General features: G+C 34.2%; 2 protein-coding genes across 2 annotated transcripts in view; both read right to left on the minus strand.

Annotated features, from left to right (window-relative positions):
* LOC108911201 (V-type proton ATPase 16 kDa proteolipid subunit) overlaps window positions 1-11,093 on the minus strand; it is a 36,832-nt gene extending 25,739 nt beyond the window's left edge. The window contains exon 1 of the mRNA XM_018716073.1: window positions 10,856-11,093. Coding sequence (XP_018571589.1) covers window positions 10,856-10,934 — 79 coding nt within the window. The 5' untranslated portion in view covers window positions 10,935-11,093. The remainder of the gene's footprint in view (window positions 1-10,855) is intronic.
* Window positions 11,094-12,400: 1,307 nt separating this feature from the next.
* On the minus strand, window positions 12,401-24,402 carry LOC108911202 (heat shock protein 75 kDa, mitochondrial). Its single transcript, XM_018716074.1, has 13 exons — window positions 24,226-24,402; window positions 24,068-24,160; window positions 23,771-24,015; window positions 23,644-23,715; window positions 23,433-23,593; window positions 23,033-23,379; window positions 22,797-22,980; window positions 22,154-22,301; window positions 17,465-17,589; window positions 17,218-17,405; window positions 16,934-17,165; window positions 16,754-16,826; window positions 12,401-12,608 (listed from the first exon to the last, which is right to left on the minus strand). The coding sequence occupies exons 1-13, from the start codon at window positions 24,341-24,343 to the stop codon at window positions 12,507-12,509; spliced, it is 2,088 nt and encodes a 695-aa protein (XP_018571590.1). The 5' UTR covers window positions 24,344-24,402; the 3' UTR covers window positions 12,401-12,506.
* Between the last annotated feature and the right edge of the window lie 334 nt (window positions 24,403-24,736).

Raw genomic sequence — 24,736 nt, forward strand, 5'->3', positions numbered from 1 at the left:
GTAAATGTAAACGAGTTATAGAAGAAGAGAAAAGAGAAGATTTTTAACGGTTTTTTCGATATATCTCGAAAAGTAACAAAGCAATCGATACTTTCAAAAAATCAGTCGATAGATCTTTTTAAAACCTACAACTTTCTCATTTAAAATTTTTCAATCCGTGCTATATTTTTTTAGTTATTTTAGAAAAACCGTTTTTTTCAACTTTGCGATTTTTTTTAACCATGTTCGCCATATTGGATCGAGTTTAAAGAACAAGAAACTCAATTTAAAATTTAATTTTCTATACGGTCATATTTTTTTGTCCAGGTAATAATTTCTGCAAATTTAACATTAATCCGTGACAGAATGCTTGGACTATAGCCCACACGACTGGTTTTGACGTACATCATATGATCTAGCTGTGGAAGCAGATATAAACAAACAGATTTAGACTATCAAACCTACTTAAAAAATTTTGATTTATGTTTATTGTGATTTATTTATTATGCAAGGATGATATACATATGTAAATGTGTTGTTTATTTTTTAATTTTAAATTTGCATAGCTCAACAGATAAAAAAAAATATGTTTTGATTTACCTAAATAATTTGGTGAAACTAGCGCCCTCTAGGAGCAACGTTAAAAAAGCTTGAAATTCGTAATTCTCACACCAAAAAACCCAACTCTACCAATTTTCAGTCATGCTATAAAAACTTTCTCAATTATTGAGAAATTTCAGAATAAAATTTAAACCATGAACATCCTGTATTTCTTATACCAGCGATATTCGTATAAGGCATGATGAGCTCAAACGTAATATTTTGGTGTATAGCTCCAGCTTAGTGTTGACCCATTCTTTCTGACTCACCCTTTATGCACTGCGTGCGAGGACCTTGACAACATGAGCTATTTCTTTATCTAGAAGGCCCGGGCACAAAATGAAAGACAATAAATCTGGTAGAAGAAAAAAGAAAAAATCAAAGAAGACCCACATTCCGATTTTTGTCGATGAAGATTGGGTAAAATTTGCATAAATTTTTTTTTGGTATTTTTGCCATCCTCTGCTTTCAGAACTCCTGAATTTTTGAAATTAAGCACACATAGAGACACTACTCTTGGGAAAATTATTGCTCGATTTAAATTGCAGCATCTTCAGTTATTTAAAGTATGGTCATTATTTCAGAAACTGAGTTTCTTTGCTCAACTTTAGCACCAATTTACAATTTAGGTTTGACTACAATTGCTTTTTTATTTACACTACTGGATTTGGCACAAAAGTTGTCCTAGTCAGCTAAACTTCATCCTTCTTCGTTTATCCAAACTGAAAAAAACAAGCAATCAAAGCAAACCGTACATAACTTAATGTGTTTATTGTCAATTATGTAATTTTTTTGCAGTTTTTTTTTGTAGATTTGTTGTCATAATTCTTGCACCATAATTTGTCTGGATTAAGGTAATTTGGGCTCGAATTTGGGTTTTATTCAATTGAAATACATTTTCAAAAATAAGCAATTATCAAATAATATGAAATATAATTATACATATATTGATATGCTGTATGGTTTCATTTAACAAGTGTCTTTTGAGGAAATAAAATTAAAATGCCAATATTTTATGACAGTTTAAAAAAAATATAAATCATTACATTTTAATGACATCAAATATTATTTTTAACAATTACTTTTGCGAAAAGAAGAAAAACATCAAAGCTAAATTTCCATTGATTAGTAAATACACTGTTCCGACATCAACAACGCGAATCTGAAATAAAAATTCGGTTTGAATTTAATTTAAATTTAAACATGGTCGCATCGAGCAAGCGGTGGCGGAATTTAACGCATCAATTAACATGACACATGCAATTGTTTTAATCGTATGGCCACAGCTCACTTCCGAAAAGCGCAAATGCACGACTGAAACAGTCTCGCAAACACCGGGACAGTTTAGTTTAGTTTTCGCTCTTGCCTGCGACTAGAAGACAAGATGCGAAGAACTAAATTGAAAAATTAAACGTCAATTATCGTATTAAGTCGAAATAAACATGTATGATAGTTTAGTTGTTTTCGTTCAAATGGTATACAACTACTGTCAGGATTTTTAACATATCAAGCAAAGCAGGGTCTTCTATCATGATAAAAGATTTTAAACGTTTGTTTAATTGCAATGAAATGTAGAATGTAGATAAAGACTGGACTTAGGTGAGGACTGCAATCGTTTTCCTTATTTTTTATATTTACAAATTAATTGCAGCGGTTTGTTATTGTTCATTGTAAACGAGTCATTGTGACTGATAACACTAAATCGACATTTGTGCATTTTTCAGTCGCTTGTGTCTGTTATTGTTTGAATATTTATTGGCTGCCATTGTTTTATTGTTTCTTTTGCTTCAATATCAAGTTGTACATATTCCAAACTAACCAGTTGTTTTCACAGCAAAAATTTTTGGCACTTCGTCCAATTACTGGTTAAGTTTCGAGGTTAATAATATTTTTATAACGATGCATGACATCGAAGAATTAAAACGCAATTATTTGAGAAATTAACAATAACAGAACAGCTGCAAAATGTGTATGAAAATATGCACAGGGCAGTACATTTGCGCAGTTAATGAAGGAATATGTAATTTCTTATCGCGAATATGGCAATAACTTACTAATATATTAGTTTTAATTTATTTTATAATGCAGTGAATTAATGTTTATTAGAACAATGGTTTGTAAATTAATGGAACTTTTTTATGGTGCTATTTTATTCTAAGTATAACAAAAAATAAACTTTATTTATTTTACTCTGTACAAAAAAACTGTTATGGGTTCACATCATGTTTTTTTGTTTTCATAGTAAAACTTATTCATTAATAAGGCTGTCAGAGGGAGCCGCAATTCAATGGCGTGCCAAGCGGGTCAACCGAGACACGCATGAGCCGCTGCTTCAGAATGCTTGTCACGTTCCGTTCCCTTTGTTTTCGGTTTGCTTCTTATCGTGTGGATGTTGCGTAATTAATTCCTATCCTTTGGTGTTTATGGTAGTGTATTGTAGAGAATTTAATGTGTTGATTTTTAATAAATAATGCGTACGCCTATGTCCCGCAACCCAGTTCTGACAGCCCTATTCATTAATAAGTGAAATTTGATAATTTTCTCCATTCAATAAGGCTAAATGGATTTCAACGAAAAAAGCAAGTGTAATACTGAATTGTATCTATTTAAGTTTAAACACCAACACTCAATCTCAAAAACGATTTTATTTAATTACATCTAACTCCTTCAACCACTCCACTGAGGTTTGGGGATTTTTAGTAAATAGTATCAACAATACAACGTTGGCTGACTAGCTTGACTGTCAGGAGGCTTGTAATCATTTATGAAGTCTGTATATAAAAAAAAAATCAACCAATAAATCCTATTTATTTGGAAATTTGTACTTTTGACCACCTCTCCATTCTTTATTAAATATTTTTGCTTTGCAGCTTTTAAATAACGATTTCTACAACTTTGTTTGTGTACGAGTACAAATTTTTAGTGAACCTGAATAATTTTATTTGAAAAGCGAAGCCCCATGAATGATCGCAAAATCCTCGGGTCAAAATTGCGTTGTTGCCAAACTTGGTCTTCCTTTTTTTTTCTGTAAAAAATATTCATACGTTGCTGCGAACGTTGTACGCAAACACAATTTATATCCGTTGCATCGACGTTATTGTTATGACATGATACACTAATCAGAAGCTGCTATTTCAATAACAATATGACAAAGAGTCTAACAACCATAAGAACTGTGGAAAGTACCGTTCGACCACGTCACGCTTTGACTCATCGACGATCCGGATTGCTGTTCGACGCAGGGTCGCAGTTGGCTATGCGTTCGTAGAATAGATGAAAGCCTCCATACACCATCGAATAATTCAAAACGTACGCGCAAATAATGGTAAATAGATACGCATTTGTTTGTGATTTGAACGAAGTTATTTTAACAGTAGACATAATTTTTTAATTTTATTTCGCGACTGCAGAAGAAGGGGGCAGAGATTGGTCATTTCGCGGCCGATGACCCTGTACATGAAATAACCGGGACGCTTTGTCTAGCCAAGACTATCGATTATTACACTAGACGCCAGTTTTGTTTGAAATTAAACTTTCAACAGATTTTTCACTGCCACGACTTCAATACAATTGCAGTTTAGACGTAGGAGAAGTGAGACGGACAACGCTGTTACAGAGGAAACTGTCACATATCGTATTTTTTTTATCTGCATTCGTTTCGGTCAGTTACATTTGTATATTTAAGTATTATAATCTGGGATGAGCAAGAAACAAATTTGTTTGCAGTATGTTAAAGAACCAAATATTTTAAATTAGAAAGTACGTTTCTCAATATAAAAGCAAATATTTTGCTCCTTGAAACAATTATATCTTACGACGAATTAAAGATACTGTAATATTGCTAACATATGTCACATCATGTGGTAGTACCATAATCTCTGTATCAGTGACAGATAATTTATAGTTTTCTGTTGTGCGACATTATATATTTAAATTTACATTCGTAGTGTTAAAAGAATTAGATAAAATTTAACTATACGCATTGACTTTGTTAACAATGTACCAGATTTTTTTTCAATCATTTGTCATAGCACTTCAACAGGACACCATATTTATTTTAAAATATAATCTTCATAACGCATCATAACTTTCTTATATCACTGACAATGAAAAAAAAAATAGGTGTAAAACGGTTGTTCCCACTTCCCCTAAAACAAAAATTTTCCCTAAAATCAATACAACATCCCAGTTTAATCTATGTATGTAGCAATTTTTTATTTGATTATTTCTAACTGTTGAAGAGAAGATTGAGAACCAGAACCTCCGCACGCCGTTCGAGGGCATCAACTAACCGACACGAGTACATGGCACAAAGTGCCATGTAGTGGGATCACGAAGTGATTCGGGTGAAAAAGTTTAAATATGATTTAGTTACATGCATAATACGTTGATTAAAAAAAATCGACTATTTTTTTTTCAAAATTCCCTCTGAAATAGATTCAGGGAGGTGAGAAGAGATGCCTGTAAAAATCGGAACTCTTAACATTAATATTTAGAGGTCGCGCATCGCGATTTTCTATTTTGCATTTAAATAATATAGGAAAATTATTTTCCAATTTCAGAATTTTATGTCTTAAAAACTAATAGACGGATTTAAATGACCGAAACGTATTCTTGTAGGGAATTGAACGTTCTACAAAAAATGTCCCTTATCATTTTTTGATAAACCTACTCGTACAAAAGTTATTTAAATTCAAAGTTAAATTTATGTTACAATTACACTTTTTTCTCCAGTTTCAGGTAAAATGATTAAAGTTATCATGAAATTTTATAAAAAGAGTCAAAATTGATAAGTTTATCAAGTCTTTTAAATTAATATGACTGAAAAACCCACCATTTCTGGGAAGAGTCAATTAAAATCCTTTTTATTGTATTAAATAGTGCCTATTTGAAATTTTTTTAAATTATTTCTTTACTAATGATAAATGACTTTTCGGTTGTGATAGTGGAAAATTTTAAACATCGTAACCTTTTTGGAGACTATATAAAGGAGACAGTTTGTTGATATTTCCCTCAGTGTAAGAGATGCATATTTTTAAAATTTTAGTTAATTTTGATTCATTTTCAATTTCAAAAGTGAAATATGACAAAACGCACGAAGTCTATTTCAGGCTATGATACAGAAACGAAAGAACAATAAAAAAGATGAATATTTTAATTTTATCGACGGCAATCAACGAATCGTAAAACCGCTCAGACAAAATTCATAACAGTACCTTATGGCACTTGCGCCCAGATAATAATAGATTTTAGAGGAAGTAACATCAGTTTATAGCGAGATTATATTTATGTATGTTTGTTCCCGCCAAACAATATTAATAACGCGTAGGAAGCAGTTTCATCGACTTGCTGTAACTGAAAACAAAAAATATATATATCGTGAATGTTTGCATGGCAAAATAAAAACAGTCAAGGAAATGAAGGCTTTATATGCTGTTAAACAGCTTGATTAGCCAATGGAATGCCATAAAAACGTGATATAATAATTAATACGTTTTGCGATAAGGAGGAATCGTACAGGGCATCTCAAACAAGTAAAAGCATTCTTGACATCAACCCTGACTTTCTTGAAGTTTTCAACCTTGAATTTCCATTTTTTTAACATGCCCTATCGGGAAAATTCGGCACACGTCACTGGAGACAATAATTGCTCTGTCTCAATCGATTATTTGTCGCTTTATGGTTGGAGATGCCACACCAAGGCCGGTTATACAATTTATTAAATTACTTATACTAATTTGTGGTTTATACCGAGGTTTATACGTACCAAGATTGCATATTGGACACGAAACGAGTTTACCAAAGCTGTTTTAGGGTTATTCCATATGCATACAAATCGGTACTAAAGGGGGGGGGGGCGCACTACAGTCCGTGAAAGTAATTTGTAAAATTGTTTGTTTTTAAAGTCACATATTTAAAAATGACAGTTTTAGATCATTTGACGATCGATAACAGAAGTGTTTAATTTTAGCATGGGCTAGATCTAGAGAGATAGTTTCTTAACTACATAAATGTGTAATGTTTTCAGTGCCATCTGTCTATTGGTATATTTGCGCTGAATAAAAGTATTAATAAAAAAAATATCTAACACTTAAAACTTCAACTGTTTTTAAGCGATAAGGAATAAATACAAGAATATTTGTTAGTTTTATCGCCATAACAAAAATATTTTCTACTTTCTCGCGAAGAAAATAAATATTATTAGGTTCAGTGACGTCTATTTATTGTATTTTAGTAACTTATGAAGTCAACATTTTTTTTTGTAATTTTGTGCAATAACAATCACTTGGAAAGTGGCACGATTACAGTAAAACTTTTTGTATTTTTATAAAATTGGGACAGGCTCTAGAAACGAAGTATTTTGCGGGTCCTGTGCTCAATTTTTGGAAAATAAAGACAAACTACTAGGAAAGTCTGCAATAAGTTACTAAATTTCCTTACGATTTAATTAAATTGATACTGAATGTTTAATCATATGATTTTATTAACAATTGATTTTCAATTTAGGCCAATTCCTATGATTTTACGAGTTAAATGATGATCAGACAATTGAAAGCTATAAAAAATATGGTCCTTAAATTGACATATAGTGAGTAAAACAAGATTTTTTAATAAGCATTTACGTCATATTTAATCATAGGCAGACAGTTTTGGAGGTTTACAATTCGCGAAAAAATTGGGCTAGACAAAACTACCGTTTTTTTCTCAAAAAATTAAACTGCTGCAATCTATCATCTAAAAGGTTATTGTGGTCACTATGTTTGCCAATATACCTAAATATTAAAAACATTAAAAACAAAACAACCAAATTATTTTAATGAAAAAATCATCAAACCATTTCCGCTTTTAGGGACTGAAAATTTAAATATGTTTAGGATCAGCAAGAATATGTTTCCATGGAATTAAAGGCATCAGAAGACTCAGGCATGAATTGAGAAGATTTACCTTTAAATATTTTTTCTTAGCAGTTTTTAGTTTGCTTTTAGCTGAAATTTGATTATAAAAACACATGTTTACCCGAGAAAAATTAAGACATTGCTTTTTTTTACTTTATACAGGGTGTCCGGAAATACCGTTCGAATAATTCTAGGGGTGATTCTACATGTTAAACTATGAAGAAAAGTTCATATGAACATAGGTCTGAAAATGCGTCATAAGGTTGCTTTGGCGATTCAAAGATTGCACCGGGATATAGGTTTTATTTTATATCTCTGGAACCGTTTCAGATAGCCATCTGAATTTTGGCATATGAATTGCCTTTAATAGTAGGTACTTTTCAGTGTTTTTACTAAATTATTATTTTAATCAGGGGCGTACCGACAGGGGAGGCCTCGATTTAATTTGTTCACATTTTTATTAAACGTCATATTTTTGCAGTTTTCTTTAGAAATTCTGATTCCGCGGTATAAATGACATAAAAAAGGTATTCTTGTAGAAAACCTGTCAGGNGGCGATTTGGAAAAGTTTCTTGGTACAACCTCCGAGCTTCCAAAGCACAACCGTTTGCTTTGCCATACATGAAGTGCATGTCGGCCATTTCAGCAAAAGAGTATTCCGGCATTTTTTGAAAGACGAGAACAATGATTTTTTTCAATTACACTGTTATTAACACAATAATAATCGAATAAACTTTATTTTTAAACCTTATGTCAAATTCGTTTACCGTAACTACAGTAATTTGACCTTTTTCCATTTTCAACTTAGCACCGACATAAGCCTACTTTGATGTAGAAATTTTTATTATTGGGCGACCATGCATGCACTATTTTCTTTGGAGAGTATTTTCTCGAAAACGGCTAGCCTGACAGGTTTTCTACAAGAATACCTTTTTTATGTCATTTATACCGCGGAATCAGAATTTCTAAAGAAAACTGCAAAAATATGACGTTTAATAAAAATGTGAACAAATTAAATCGAGGCCTCCCCTGTCGGTACGCCCCTGATTAAAATAATAATTTAGTAAAAACACTGAAAAGTACCTACTATTAAAGGCAATTCATATGCCAAAATTCAGATGGCTATCTGAAACGGTTCCAGAGATATAAAATAAAACCTATATCCCGGTGCAATCTTTGAATCGCCATAGCAACCTTATGACGCATTTGCGGACCTATGTTCATATGAACTTTTCTTCATAGTTTAACATGTAGAATCACCCCTAGAATTATTCGAACGGTATTTCCGGACACCCTGTATAAAATATGTTTATCTTTTTTGTTAATTTGTGCATGATCTGAACTAATTTGAGAATTGCCATCCCGCTGCCGAATATAAAATTTTGGTTAAAATGCTATTTTCATGTTCATTGGGGTGTAACAAAAGAAAATATGTATACATATTTGGAAAAATATTTTAATAAGGTATTCAAGGACGTTTTTATTTCAAGTTTGTTCCAACTTTTTCCGAATTGTTGAATCTCTAGATAGCCATTATATGGTTAATTATCTACAATCACATGACGAGCTTCCATACAATTTAAAATATTTAACAATATCGTACAGGTTCGTAATTTTTTTCCTCTTGTCCTATGACATGGGTTTTTGATCGCACGTGACAATGGTGCACGTCGAAATTGAACTTTCTCTTGTTCGGGCAGTTCATTGCACGAATCCAGAGACGTCATATAAACAATCACGTGCCCAAGCGATCTCGTGATCTGCCACAATAAGGAATACATTAGTTATTGCATCTAAAGCGGTGTGCGATCGAATTAAACTTGCATTGTTAGTGAGGAGAGGTCTAAAAATTACATGCACATAGGTAACCGTTTATTTTTAACCCTGTTACTGATAACTGTATGATTTGTTTATATTATACTTCAAAACGGCTATCTGATATATTCCAGCTCAACGACCAAAAAGCGGGCGTTTGCGTATTTCACTTAATTTCCACACAAATTAGAACAATCGCGAATAAACCAAACAATCACATGATGCCTATGCGAGAGATAAATTAATTTCTTTTATCTAAATTAACAAAGTCGCGATAAGCGACATCACGTGAAACACCGTCAATTAGGTATTGCGATTAAAAAACCATTTTGCTAGGGCTTTGTCAGATCAAAAGTATTTACAACTGGCATTGGGAAGTTCTCTTGACAAAGCAGCCTGGACGAGAGCCAAATATGCGAATGAGCGAATGTTTTATTTATTTTCTTTGACCACGCGTAGTGAACTTCTTAGCTTGAAAATGTGGCTGGGCAGAATGACTAATCTGTTTGGGTAGGTACGAAATTGAGAGACTGGCTAACGTAATGATCGTCAGATAGGAAAAAAATACAATCATAATTTTGGACGAAATCAATTTTGACGGCGGAGTCGTTGGAGCATGGGCGATCAAGTCAGGGTAATGTTGAAATTGTTAAGGTTATATAACAAGCATTGAATAATTTGCAATTCATGTGATTTTATTGTTTATCCTTGGGGTCACATGCTGCATCTCTCAGGTGGCTGGCTACACCCACTTGTTCCTGTTTTTCCGTTAAAATTTTGATAAAATTATATTTGCAACGAAATCCAAACAGCTAGATTTATCGCACATTTAACACAGACCTTATTACATGGACGTACCCTACTTGTGAACAAGACACGGACGAAAATCAATGTTTTTTAGTCTCTCCCTTTAACTTCATTCTTCATTGCATTAAAACAAGCTTCAAAACAAATAAAAATATAATACGTACATCAGTCTAGTTCGTAGAAAAGAAATGAGTGTAGATAGATGAGTTAGTAGCAACAATTTTTTCATCTTTTTTTTTTTCAAAGAAAAAACAAAATGCAAAATTATCCGTTTTCGTGCATTACCTTTCGTTGTAATTAATTATCAACTTGCCCCTGTTTGCAGTTTTTTTCAATACAAATCGACTTGTACGAGCAATCGGGTGGGTCTGTCAAAGCATGTGACCACGATAAAGTGGGTCATTAAAAGGCCGTTTCTGAATGAAAAAATGGTAAAATGGGCCCTTCTGCCAAAAGCGAGAACGATGGTGAGCCTTTTCCGTCTACTCATTGATTTTATCTACGACAAAGGCCCGAAATATACGTGTAATCTTGGCATATGACTCGTACTACGCCCATGGAGTAGACATCAGTAATTTCGCTTACAAGTCAAAGTTTGCTTAATTCAAACCATTCTGCCACATAATACCAATTAAATGAGTTGTATAAAGTGTTTGTTGTACGACGCACGGGCCCGACAAACTATTTTAAAAAGCGAAAAGGCTCCGTCATCGGATAAATCGATATTGTAGCGGTAAGATGAGTACAATTTTACTTACAACTGAAAATAATAGCGGAGGCTGCTCCCATTACACCGAAGAAGGGTCCGTAGACGGGGTTTGTCTCAGAAGCCGACATTTTGTTATTTAGGGGAGTATTTACAGGTCAGAACGGTCTAAAAGGTGCACAACACACTACGGAACTAGCGAACCCACTGACAAATATGGCTTACACGACTGCCACCAGCAAGAATGGGTCATATGACGATAAGAAATTTTCAGGTGGAGTGCGGGTATTTCCACTTTCCCGATTGGTTATATTTGAGTTTAAGGACGAGCGCCGACCAATCAGCACGTGACGTCGCTGATAATTTTGTGATGTCAAATCCGCTACACGTCTGTGGCTGATGGATGAATAGGCGGATTATGTACTTTGGCAAACAATACGAAATCTTTTTCTACTAATATTTCACGTATTAATTATGTCACCACATTTTTGTACTAATGTTGCTAGAGAGGACAGTTTTTTTCACCTAGAAAATCTGTTTTGAATCACATGATTCCAACCTCATCCGGTCATGAAGCACGCGCCGGTGTAGCGCCAATTTCAAATTTAAAAATAAAACCGGATAAGCGGAATGTTTCGTTTCGTGAAAGTAACTAGAATGTTAGTATCCTTAAGTTATGAGTAATATTAGTTTTTTCCTATAGATATGCTTTGTTCATTTTTACACTTTCATTATATTGATTACATGATTTTTTGGCCCGCATTTTAAATACATAATGTTATTAAACCTCCTTTGTGTACAACAAACGCAAACTGAACATCAATGCATTTTTGTGTAGTTTTTTTAGATATATAATTGAATCGATCACAGTTGTGTAAATGGCTACCAATAATTTATGATGTACATGGTGATGAGTTTAAAAATTTGTATGCCCGAGGTTATTCAAGAGTTATAACACGGGTTATAAATTTATGATAAAAACGTCACCAAAATGTGTTACGAAACAAATTAACACGCCGGCATTGTTTACCTACGCCTCACGTCTAAATTTCAATACGAAATAGGTCCAGTCAACAGAATTAGAAATGATAATTTAATTATATATAACGTTTTGTAAAAAATATTTGGTTCGCATTTGCACCGAATATGCACGGATAATTCTTCGCGTAAATAGCGCGCGTGACATTGAATTTAAAAAAATTACTGTACATTTTAGGTTTTAGACTTATTAATTTCTTACTAATCAAATAATTGAGCCAAGGCCACCGAGTAGGACACCTGTTGAAGGTGAAATTGTTCCGAGTATGGATTTTATTTTATAAACTATACATGTAGTATTTGTCGGTTGAAGATATAAATTAAAATTTGACTTCACCAATTGTGGATACCATCAATTTTACAAGGAAGTTATTGTCTATATTCTATTTTTTTACCTACCTTTCCAATCGTAAAATACAGGATTAACTATTAGATGTGTTCAATTTCGTAATGCATTTACCACTAATATTCTTCCAATACCTTTTTATACGATTTTACTTACCTCTTTATTCTGTTTTAAGAATTTCTTTCCATTTTTTTTTTTTTTTAATAAAAGGCATTTCATTTCATTACTCTATTTTACAAAAACGAAACAATACAATTATCGGGAATGATAAATATACACAAATTATGTACACGTTTTTCTGGTAAAATATCATTAACAGTTAATGCTTATCTAGAGCCTTAGCTAGGAGATCATTCATGGAAGTTAACAGAACCCTTGGGTCTTCCACGAGTCCTGCTCCTACCATCGAATTGGCGAACAACTGAAAACAATTTTTCGCAATTAAAAATGGGGCAATTAATTTTTTATATTACTAAAATGGATATTACATTCTCAGGGAATACTATCTAGAAGGACATTTCTTTATATTCCTATCAGAATGTCTAATTAAATACAAATACTAATTAGACTTGAAAATAATTTTTCAAGTGTTCATACAAATTTGGAAATACGTAATTTGTATCTTTGCAAGTATTTCCTAAAATGCATATTTTATGTAACATTATCGCGACTAATTAACTAACGATTAAACCTGTCAAACCATGTGACTGATAATGAGATGTTTATTGAAATTGTGACCTTATCTCCTTATCAGATAACCTGATTATCGGGAACTATAAAAAATTTAAGTTGCATTGTAAATCTTAAGTTAAAGGGGTCACGTGTACTATATTTGTTAGATAGTAAAAACCACAGAATTTAATGAAGAGTTCATCTTTCAAACAAGCAAAAAATAAATTAGCAAAATTTTTTTTGTAATTTTCGGTTTTGTATGTAAATTTCATTTACGTAAAAATAAAAAATATATATCCGCAATTCAGTTCAACATAATACTCTGTCAAATTAATCATCATAAAGGAATTATTTTGTCAGATAGCGTATCTCTTGTATCACTTACGGAAATTTTTAACTAATTTTAAAAGTTCTTATTTTTGTCTCCTTAACATATTTAGAAATAATTTAAAACACGTCCAGCTGTTTCTACACATAAAAATCATTAAAATCATCTAGAGGTTTTTTTTAAATACATTTGTTAGAAAAAGCCATTTTACAAATTAACACACCAAATCAACAATAAAAAATTAGAAAATTTAAATTATTTTGTAGAATAATTTATACAGCGTGTATCTTTAAAAGGGTTGTGTTGTGAAACCTGATTTCTTTTAACCATTTTTTTTTTGATAATTTTTCATACCCCGCCACTGGTCAGGTTCATGTAACCTTAAACGGGATGCTTTGCAAATCTCATCTTTCTTGATTCACATTCATGTTTTCTTATAATATTGCGCTAAACATTAAAATAAATAACTTTATAAGGTTATACACTTACACTATACAAAACACTTCGCTAAATACCTCTTTAAATTTTGCATAAAATTAAATTTAATAAAACAAAACAACGCACTATACAAATTCTATTTCGATTTCAGTAAAAATTAACACTGCATTCAGAAATTTGTGAAATTACAGCTAACGGTATAACATGTTCTTGTAACTGATAAATTGAAAACTAAAATCAATGTAATTAAATGAATCGGTGACAAATTTGGCCGTTCTTGTTCCACCAAATTAACATCGCTCGTTTGTTTTTGTTGTGCTGTTGTCATATCACATCAGGCAGACTGATATTATGTAGCTCACCTAAATCTGGTCAATGTGAGAGGTCATTGACATTGAGATTCACAAACTAAACACAGTGCTTACAAAAAAATTGTAACGGATACTTTTCGTCATAAAAGTTTGAAAACAGCTGTACTAGACTATTTAAATCATCCCAAATATGGGTTTTATTATAATTATATCTAGAACAATATTTAGGCAATATTTTAGGAACCATTTTCATATAAATTGTTTTTATTATTTTTATGTGTAGAATCGCTCTTCTAAATTTTACATACAATTTTACAAGAGATAAAAAATGATAAAATTAATTTTGTATAACAAAAGAAACTAGGAAAATTGAAATATAAAAACTTAACATAAATTGTTTGTTGTGGGTATGTCTTTTTTACGTACGCTTTTCGATTTGACAGTGCTAAATAATTCGTACAGCAGTGCATGATATTATTTTTGATTTGTGGGTGTTTCGTGCAATAAAAATGGCACATGTTTATGAAAACAATGAACTAGTGGACATAATATTAACTTACGGGGAGTGTCAAAAAAAAGGAAGTCGCAACATGTCGCTTGTACGCGAAAAGGTTTCCTTTCTGGATGTTTGTAAATTTAGTTATAAGACTCCGTGACACAGGGTATTTAAAGGAACGAGGAGGTCACGCTGGAAGTTAAATTGTTTGTTTACTAACATCGACCTAGTGCTCGTTGTTAGGTCGTTTTCGACAATTTCTAAAATATCTTCCTCGATCTCCACCATTTCACATGGAGGTCTTCCAACATGACCTTCTCGTTGTTCCTTTAAATACCCTGTGTTGCGTAGTCTTATAACTAAATTTACAAACATCTGTGGAGCCGGATTATTTCGTAAAGGAAACCTTTTCACGTACAAGCGACATGCTGTGGCTGCATTTTGTTGACACTCCCGGTAAGTTAATATTATGTCCACTAGTTCATTATTTTCATAAACATGTTACATTTTTATGCACAAAACACCCACAAATTAAAAATAATATCACTCACTACTACGAATTATTTACCACTGTCAAATCGAAAAGCGTACTAGAGAAAAAAAAGACATACCTAGTATCAGTAGTAAACAACAATTTATGTTTTTACAATGGAGTGGTTGAAAATGACAATAAATCAGGTTTGTAATATAAGGTTTTTTAATTTCAATTTTTTTAAATAATTGTTAATAATTGCTTTATTTGACAACTTTTATATAAACGATTGATTATTTTGGTAAATCGACCTTTTTTATGAGTCCTACCAGCTGTTAAAATAAATTACTCAACTTTGAGAACACCCTGTATAAATAATAAATTGAAGAACCACAGTTTATTAAAGGTTTATCTGATATGGAACTGACAAACAAATATTCATAAAAAAATTAATATAAGCTTATTAATATGAAGAAAATCCAAAAAAATTATGACAAGTTTGGATACTTAAGAGACGAGATATTAATAAAATAATTTTTCACGATTTAGTACGAAGTCTTAAATGCACAACAGTTGACGAACAGGATCCACAACAACTTGTATACATAGGAAACCGATATCTAAGGAACCGTGTGACAGCTCGTAGAAATCGATTAGGTACTTGTAAGATACATAATTTATAATAATTCTCCTTCAAACTGCCGTTGTTGACTAACTTAACCTCCATATGCGTGATAGCGGCAACGCCGCGGCTCTCGATGTAGCGTATTATTTGAAATTCGCAGATGTGACATATGATGTATATTTGAAGCTTAGACATCCAAAGAAACAGAATGATCGAAGGCGAGCGAGCGAACGCCGAACCGAGCGTGCCAGCCAAGTGCAACGTTACCAAATCTAAAGGCTTATTACTTTGGTCACTAGTGAATCTACAGAAACTCTCATTTGACTTTAGACGTACCCGATAAACCTCCTTAAGTGGAACTGTTTTAACATTTTAACTTTTAACATTGGATTTAAATTTAAAATTTTAAATGTGAATACGTGAATAACATCGTATATCCCGTCAGTTTTTCAAAACTCCGATTTTCAGATATCCAGTTTTGGCCATTATTCGATTAATCGGTTTTAGAGTATCCGGTTTTGACCACTATTCGGCTAACCGGTTTTATCTGATATCGTTTTTTATGGAACCTGGTTAGCCGGTTTCACTTTATTCCGGTTTTTGCCAGCACTAGTAACAACTAAGAAGTGCCTACTATTCATCTGATTAAAAAAAAACACAAAGTTAAACCCTGCAGATTGGTTAAAAGTCCTGATAGCAAGACACATAGTCGGAGGACATTTGTCATTTCAGGTGTATTTCATATTATATCAAAAATTGCTGTGGGTCCTAAGTTTTCTAAAAATAGATTTTTCATTCCCGAAAGACTACACGGGCCACTGTTTGAGATGCTTTTCTGTGACAATTTTATCTGATTCTGCGACAGACATTACCTCCAAAAAAATATGGCGACTTTAAAATAAATCGCAAAGTTATAGAAGCGATATGTTTTTACTGAGTTATTTTCCATATCAGTTTCACTCTCTGCCACTCCGTTAGATACATATTCCGTTTTAAAAAGGTAACAACATGTAACACTGATAAGCGCACATATACACCAAGTCCGAGAACTGCCCCGAGGCGACGTAGACAAGAATTAAAGTACAGTTTAAGAACCGAATTATAGCTTAACTATTTATTGAACTTAAAAGAAATAATTTCAGATTAGTAATATTCTCGGGAACAGGTACTACTAACCTTAAAAAAAATTTACCTCCATTTAACTTACACCCTGTGTATACTAACCTGTTTAGCTAAAAGTTCGGCCAACTCAGGATCACTGGTCATCAGTTTATGCAATTTTTTTATTATCGGATGTCTGCAACAAACGAATTAAAAAGGTATTGTCGCAATTTTATTTTCTTACTTATTTTATACGAACACAAATTTCATCGTGCCTAACTAATGGTATCTAAACTAATTTACCTTGGATTGATCTCAAACTGGGGCTGCAGTATGGCGTACCGCCTGTCATCCGACAAACCATGGCTCTGCATCCTGATGAAATGCCTGGCGGCCGCCATCTCCTCCACCGTTATAACGCAGGGGTGGTTCTCCAGACGAGTGGTGGCATTTACCGATGCCACTTTACCGCTCAGCTTGTCTTTGATCCAACTTGATAGTTCATTGATTTCGCTGCGTTTCAAGCTGTCCTCCCCTAAAGTCACATATTTTAGCACTAATCATACGTATACTTGTTTTTTTTGTACCTAAATTTGAGAGATCATTGGCGGCCTTGTCGTCCCTCAAGTCCTTCTCGACGGACACCAGTCTGTATCCCTTGATCTGTTGTAGTTGCATCAGCACGAGTTCATCATAAGGCTCGTAGCAGAAGAGCACTTCTTGCTCTTTATTCTTTAGAGATTCGTAGTAAGGTGACGATTCTGCCAGAGCTCGACTACAACAAAAAATATAAGTTATATTATATGTCGAATTAAAAAGGGTTTATCTGATTACCTGGGGGCTGCTAAGTAAAATATCGTCTTGTTTTCAGTGGCACGGGAAATATAGTCAGTCAGTGTTATTTTCTTTCCAGATTCCAATCGCGAGGATTCAAATAACAGTAGGTGGGCCGCCTCTTCCTAAAAAATTATATTTTGGTTTAATTCTTCAATAGTATAGTTTCCAAATTTAAATTCAAACTTTCAGTCGTCAGTTAATAGGGGTTTACGAAAATTAATTCCTAGTAAATTAGACAATTACACATAGCATTCTCTCTCTCGAAAGCCGTAAGAATAACAAAGACAAGGATAGTAATCGGAGCACACCCGGAATAAACTTTCGTAAACTCCTAGTAACATTTCTCATTTTTTCTCAATCCGACATTTGTTTTTGACAGTAAATTGTCAAGAATCTGTCGAAATCAAATGAAACCGCGAATTTTTGCATAAACAAAATGAACAAGTTCAAACAAGAAAGGCGGTACTAAATAGTAAATTTGTTATATTTCAAGTGTGTTATTTACTAATCTGTGAAGCGTATTTAGTTTTACATTTCAATCAGAAAAATAGTTTTTAGAATGTCGCAAATTTTAACCTCAAAAGCGGCGAAAATAAAATCACAGGAACTAAGAACGAAATTAACACTTTTTACAAACACTCTTTCTACAGCGGGGATTTTGTTATCATTCAACGATGACCCACATATTTTAAGCCAAGAACAAGCTTTGGTAGTTCGAGATCTGGATAAATGTTTTGGCAGTTCCGCAAACAATGTTGAAGAATTCATCAGAGGCTTAAAGAGTCTGTGCGAGAAGGAAAAGTACTTCAAGAAGGCTCTTTTACCGACGTGGTTAAGGCGAAACACCGATGATAATGAAAGTTTCGGAGCAAATTTGAAATTTCAACAAGAAAGTTTATTTAGGTAAACATTCAATTAAGCATATTTTTAAATACAAAGTTTATTACTGGTTTATTGCTATTTCAGAATATTTCTCAGATGTAACCACATCCAAAAAGAAGTAATAAACATACTTCTGGATGCAATCACATCTACTGTGTCCGAAGAAGTGCACGACGCTTCATGGTTACGTCTGCTTTTGAACTCTTTGCGGTACTTGTCCTACATAAAAGAAGCGGAAAACTTAACAACAAAACTATTGGATATTTTGGATATTGCCACTCTTCCAGAGCAAATAGAAATCTTGGAATCCATCCCGGACATTCTACCCGATAGTCAGTTCAAGGAAACGGCAAAACAACTAAGCAAACTTTTAGAGGGAAATGAGGAACTTTCAGGGGCTATAGTGGATTGCCTAAATGCTCTGAATTTAGACGCTGATATACGAGCAGACGTTCAAGACCAGATCTTATCCAGGATCCTTGGTGGTACGTCGTTGAAAAATTTTCCAATATTACTACAATTTCTTTTGACGGATTGCAAGTCGCAAAACTTGGTACCTACACTGATGAAAATCAGGAATTCTCTTGACATCATAATGTCATCTAGTGACAAGACAAAAGAGAAGGAATCGTGCAAGATTCTAATATTCAGCCGACTTCAAGCTTTTGCCATTTCCCCAAAAACTATCACGGAGGCGTGGTTAAATATGATTTCTACCATTAGAACGCATTCGGATCACAAGCCCGTGGATTATTTGATCTTGTTTATGCTTCACGCAGCCGCTAAATTCAAGAAAAGGATAATAGAAGCAATGTTCAGAAAACGTCTACATGCAGGGCTGTTCAAAATCAGTTTATTGGAAAAGTTGTTTGAAAAATACATGCCGCAACAACTAATTAGGGATTACTTTGGGTCTATTGTGGAAATTGGAGGCAGCTTGTTAAGATCCTCTACGGATTACGTTGTACTGGAATTTGTAACCGTTCTTTTCACAACCTTATTCAATCACAAATACACGGAAACTATTTACCGCAGGGAAATGTTAGACAGTTTGGTATTACTGACGGGCGTCAGTGAAAAGAAATCGGTAGGTCACGTGTTGAAAATAATCACGTCTCTATTAAATAACAGCGACAAGTTGCGACAGCACACGGCGCTTTTGATGTGTCTGTTGGAGAAACTAGATTCGTTTGAACTGAAGGACGTGAAAGAGGTATTCGAAATTTTGTGTGCATTGACTTGCGGTGAACAAGCAGAGGAGAGCATGTCTGGGTTAAAAGACGAAATTCACATGTTGATTAGGAAGCAGTTGTCCAGTTCGAAGAGAATCATAAAAACGAGAGGAATAATCGCAGCAGTGGCCATGGTGAAGCATCTAGTTCTTAGGTCAGAAGAGCAAATTAACCTCGATTTACCGTCTGAATCCCTAGAAATCATGGATCTGCCCCGCGGTCGGTCACGGGAAGCCGCTATGCTTCTACAGTTCGCGAACGATTGCACCATGATTTGTCCAGAACTTATGGGATTGTATTACGATCAGATAACGGCGATGTTCATCATCACCAATCATTTCGACAAATACTTCCTCACTTGGATTCAAGAAACGATGACACGCACGTTCACCGTTATGTACATGACTGAATCGGTACCCAGCGGCACGAATGGCTTGCAGTTCTCCAAACAATTGGAACTAAACACCTCTGATGAGGTGCATTCACTCCTGGCAGTCAACATTGCGGGAATGACAGTTGGCGGAGACGATAAAATTTTATTGTTAGCATCACATTTTCGCCTGATACGACTTGTACATTATAGGCTCCAAGCTGGTGATCTGTGTACGTTAAATGGTCTCTTGGGCTGTGGCGTCATATTACCAGACATGCAAGAGATTATAGACCTAGACACGGATCAGGTAACTCTAGTCGCAGATTGTCTGTTTCACTGCATCAACTGGTTCAGGGAAGTCATTAACGGGTACGTCACGCAGAAAAACAAGAAGGTGAGGGCTAAGACAGCGCAGAGACTGCAGGATATCATGGATTTAGAAAAGAAGCTCTACGAATGCTTGGATCGCGCTCCCGATCACAAACTGCCGGTGAGTTATTTCGATTCAGTGACCGAATCGAAGAAACAGATGATGTCTCCTTTTAAACCCGACAAAAAAGGCATGAAAAAGAGATTCAAATCTGCCTCTTCAATGAACGAGAACGACGATACAGTAGCTTCCACCTCAGCGGGGCCTCCTCCAGCTAAAAAGAAGAAACTAGCTGTCAAAATTCCGGAATTTCACGTTAAATTCAGGGAAATGGACTCGGATCTTGTGCTTCTTTTGAAGTATCCTCTCGTATTCGACTCCGAACAAGACTCCTCGCAGTTCGTTTCTTATACGACCACTATAAACATCGACCAAGTCAAGTTTATGTTGAGCGACCACGTTGCTAAGTTACAGGCCTTGACGAAAGGTGAAAATATAGGACTTTCTCACTTAAACGTAGTAACTCCTATTACCATTATATCCGATTCCATAATTACACTACCAAATATCGATAAACACTTCAGAATCATCGTTAAAAAAATCAATAGACTGCTACAATTAACCGACGGTCGCCACGACCTCCCGGAAATGTTCACCGAAGAGGCTTTGAAGGTGAAGGCATGTTTCGGATACATCATAGAGATTTTCCACCTCACTTTTAGCTGGGCCGGGTTCCAATTCTCCAGTAACCTAGAACTGCTCAAGACCATTCTCAAGAGCATGCGTTCTGACTTGTCTCAAATGCCAAGCTCGGCGAACAGGCTAATTATCGATTTTCTCAACCGTTTCGCCAGCCATTACGAACAGTGCTTGCAACTGTCGCATGCAGTGAGTCTTATCAAGACGATGGAGGCTCTGTACGGAATAACCACGTCTAATCCGGCTGTGGAGAAGAAAATCTCTTCGGTTGCGGAGAAATTACTAAGCAATCGCTGGTACAACTCGAAAGGTAGTCTGGATGCCGGTAGAGAATGCAACTCAAACATAGAAGCTTTGGTGAAATCATATCTGAAATGTAGCGATACCACCACACTAAGTGGATTGGTTGGAACCTTACAAGATGAAGCTCCTAATTTGAACACGAAAGAAGACTGCCTGCGTATGCTCGTGAGCATCGACAAACAAAACTTCCACGTTTTTTATGCGGGGATCTGCACCACGCTGGTCGATAGGATTAAAATCGAAGTTCAGAGCTTAACGAACAACCAGCACTTGGTTCTGTGGCGAACTGTAGCATTGACACTGCAGGGACTGATGTTCGTGTCGAAGTTACACGACAGCAACATGATTCTAACCACTTTTTTGAAGAAATCCAACGTCATTTTAAATGTTTTTCTCACACACGGCGTCCCCATTTTAGAGATCATGCTACGATCCAAACCTGACGAAGTTGTGGAGATTTTCAAGATGATGCAAAACTGCACTCGGTATCTCCACAGTCTGTGCTGTTATTCGAAAGTTAAGAAAGAAAAGGGTCTCATGGCTTTCGTGCCAAAGTTTAGGATGACGCTGGAAACGTTAATTTATAGGGTCAAAGCTGCGTTGGTTGCAAACAACTGCACCGTGGCGTTCTGGATGGGGAATTTGCGCAACAAAGACTTGCAAGGGGAGGAGATTCTGTCGCAGAGCACCGTCGTCACCGAGAATAACGATAACAACAGCGAGGAAGAATTGCCCGCGGATGAGAGCGACGCGGAGGTTCCAAGCGATGATAACGCTTCAGAGTCGCGGGAATCTAGGGAGAGCGAAGTTTTTTGAGGCAATCTTACCTTTTCCAACTGGTTGTAGTTGGTGACGATTCCCTCTTTGATGAACAATCCGTATTCTTGGTAGAATTTTTCATAGTCCTGTTGGTTTTTTTTCAGTTGGTCTTGCAGGAATTTTACAATCTTTGAAGTTAGAACATCACGTAATTTTCTGTGAGAAAAATGTATTTATAATGTTTGTATTTTCTAAGTTTTATATTTCGTTTGTTATATATAAAAACTCTATGTATTTTTTATTTCGATATTTTTTAAACGAAATAAATATATTTCTCGCTGTCTTTGAACAAAATAATTTTTATTCTACAGGGTTTTTTTTTGGCAATTAAGGTAAAAAACTATGAATTTTTTAAATAAATAACGTAATCTTTGAGATACAAGGTGTTATAGCTTTTGAAGAAAGAAAAACTTGGTTTGGTGATAACTAATGGGGAAGGTTATCGAAGAGTCAGTCACCGATTTCAATGAAACTGCGCAATTTTGTAGAGGACAAAAAATTACGAGAAAGGAAAACTTTCTTCTCTGCCGATAAACATTTAGAAAGGGTAAAAAGGACCCCTAAAAACAGTTTTTTCAAGAAATCTCTGTTTTATACATAAATTTGTATTTTTCCTACAAAAAAAAAAGAAAAAATAAAATTATTGCTTACTTGATCAGTGAACTATTCTGAAGAAGTTCTCTGCTCAAATTCAGTGGAATATCTTCCGAATCGACAACACCTTTAACAAACCTTAACCATTTGGGCAATATATTATCTGCTCTATTTTTTATGAGGACTTTCTTCGAATACAAAGCTACTCCTGATTCAGTTTCCCTTGACATTTCAAACAAACCTAAAGCATAGCGTTAAATATAGGAATTTATTAAAAAAAAAACTTCAGTCACCTGGTTTTCCTTCAGGAAAATACAAAAGGGCTCTAATCGATAAAGGAACATCGGTTTTGTAATGCAACGTGTACCTCGGCACGTCGTAACTTCCACTTATAAATCTATAGAACTCGTTATGTTGTTGAACCGTCACACTTTTCGGATCTGCTAGCCACAGCGGTTGTACAATATTAGCCTTCTTTCCGTTTAAGTACAAGGGACTGCCAACGAAATTACTGTATTTGTTGATGATATTTTTAATGGTATCGTCGTCGGCAAACTCGCGACAATCCAATTTAAGGTGCAGTACGATTTTCGTACCGGATTGTACGCCTTCTGCTGGTTGGATTTCATAAGTACCGGTACTAAAAAAAATTTAATGTGTACATGGTAAAATTTTTCTTAAAAAAATACGTACCCATCAGAAGTCCATTTGTAACCTTGCTCTTCACCTACAGCTCTAGAATATACATCGACTTTGTCGGCTACCATAAAAGAACTATAAAAACCAACTCCAAACTGGCCTATAATACTGTTATCTCCAGTAGATTGTTTAGATTTCATTTCTTCTATAAAAGCCTATAAATCAATCTGCATTACGAAAAACTTATGATCATATATTGACTTACTTTTGATCCTGATTTGGCAATTACTCCCAAATTTGAAATAAGTTCTTCTTTGGTCATTCCAATACCGGTATCCTATAATATATTGAGATTAAACATTTAATAGAAATAATTTTACAGAAGTTCTAACCTGTATTGTCAGAGTACGATTGTTTTTATCTGTTGAAATGTGGATTTCTAGTGGACGGTCTACATCTTTCACTTTTGCTGCTTGTTCTTCTCCCAATATTGTTAAGTATCGAAACTTTTCCAATGCATCGCTTGCATTCGATATTAATTCTCGAATAAAAACCTCCTTATCCGAATATAAGGACCTCGCTACAATATCCAGCAGCATTCTTGTTTCGGCTTGAAATTCATGTTTAGTACTGTCTCCTAAAACGAGACAAATTTAAATAAAAAACAATTTGAAAAGTTTGTAATTTACCTATCGGTTTCTCTGTATCTTTGATTATGTTGTGATAATCATCCTCTTTTGGCGATGCTTCTGTACTGTGTAATCTTAGCAGACTTACACTAGCTGAAATAGGCAAAATTTTATAAAAAATGGCATGATCTTTGTACATAACCTTAAAACAAACATACCGGAGTTTTTGTAGATATTCTGTGCTAAATTTACATTCCTGCATATTTTATTTCTACCATAATTGGATATTAAATGTCTTAGTGGAATTAAAGTGCTTAATCTACGTAATGTGGACATTCTTGTAACTTTGTCTTACTTTATTTACAATTACAATTTTTTATTTTATGGAAACACCAAAGAACTTTATTTCAAGAAATATGGAAAATGAACATGTACTTAAAAATATTGATTCAACTGAAATAAATATAGTATTAAATAAAGATACATAAAGGATATTAAATCTGATTGGTTGTCTCGTTCCATTACATCTTTTCAGCCAATCAAATATCGCATAATTGTACTTGTTCTATTCTGTACTATACATTTATATATACATTACATATAAGTTGCTTTATCTAGTGTACTCAAGGACTATATCAAAAGAAGTATTAGTAGAAAACTGTTAATGCTGTATATATAGTTAATATAGTTCCGCTAGATGTCACAACATCTTTGCAGATTTCTCTACTG

The sequence above is a fragment of the Anoplophora glabripennis genome, unplaced genomic scaffold (genome assembly GCF_000390285.2).
Source record: "Anoplophora glabripennis isolate ALB-LARVAE unplaced genomic scaffold, Agla_2.0 scaffold144, whole genome shotgun sequence".
Taxonomy (NCBI): Eukaryota; Metazoa; Arthropoda; class Insecta; order Coleoptera; family Cerambycidae; genus Anoplophora; species Anoplophora glabripennis.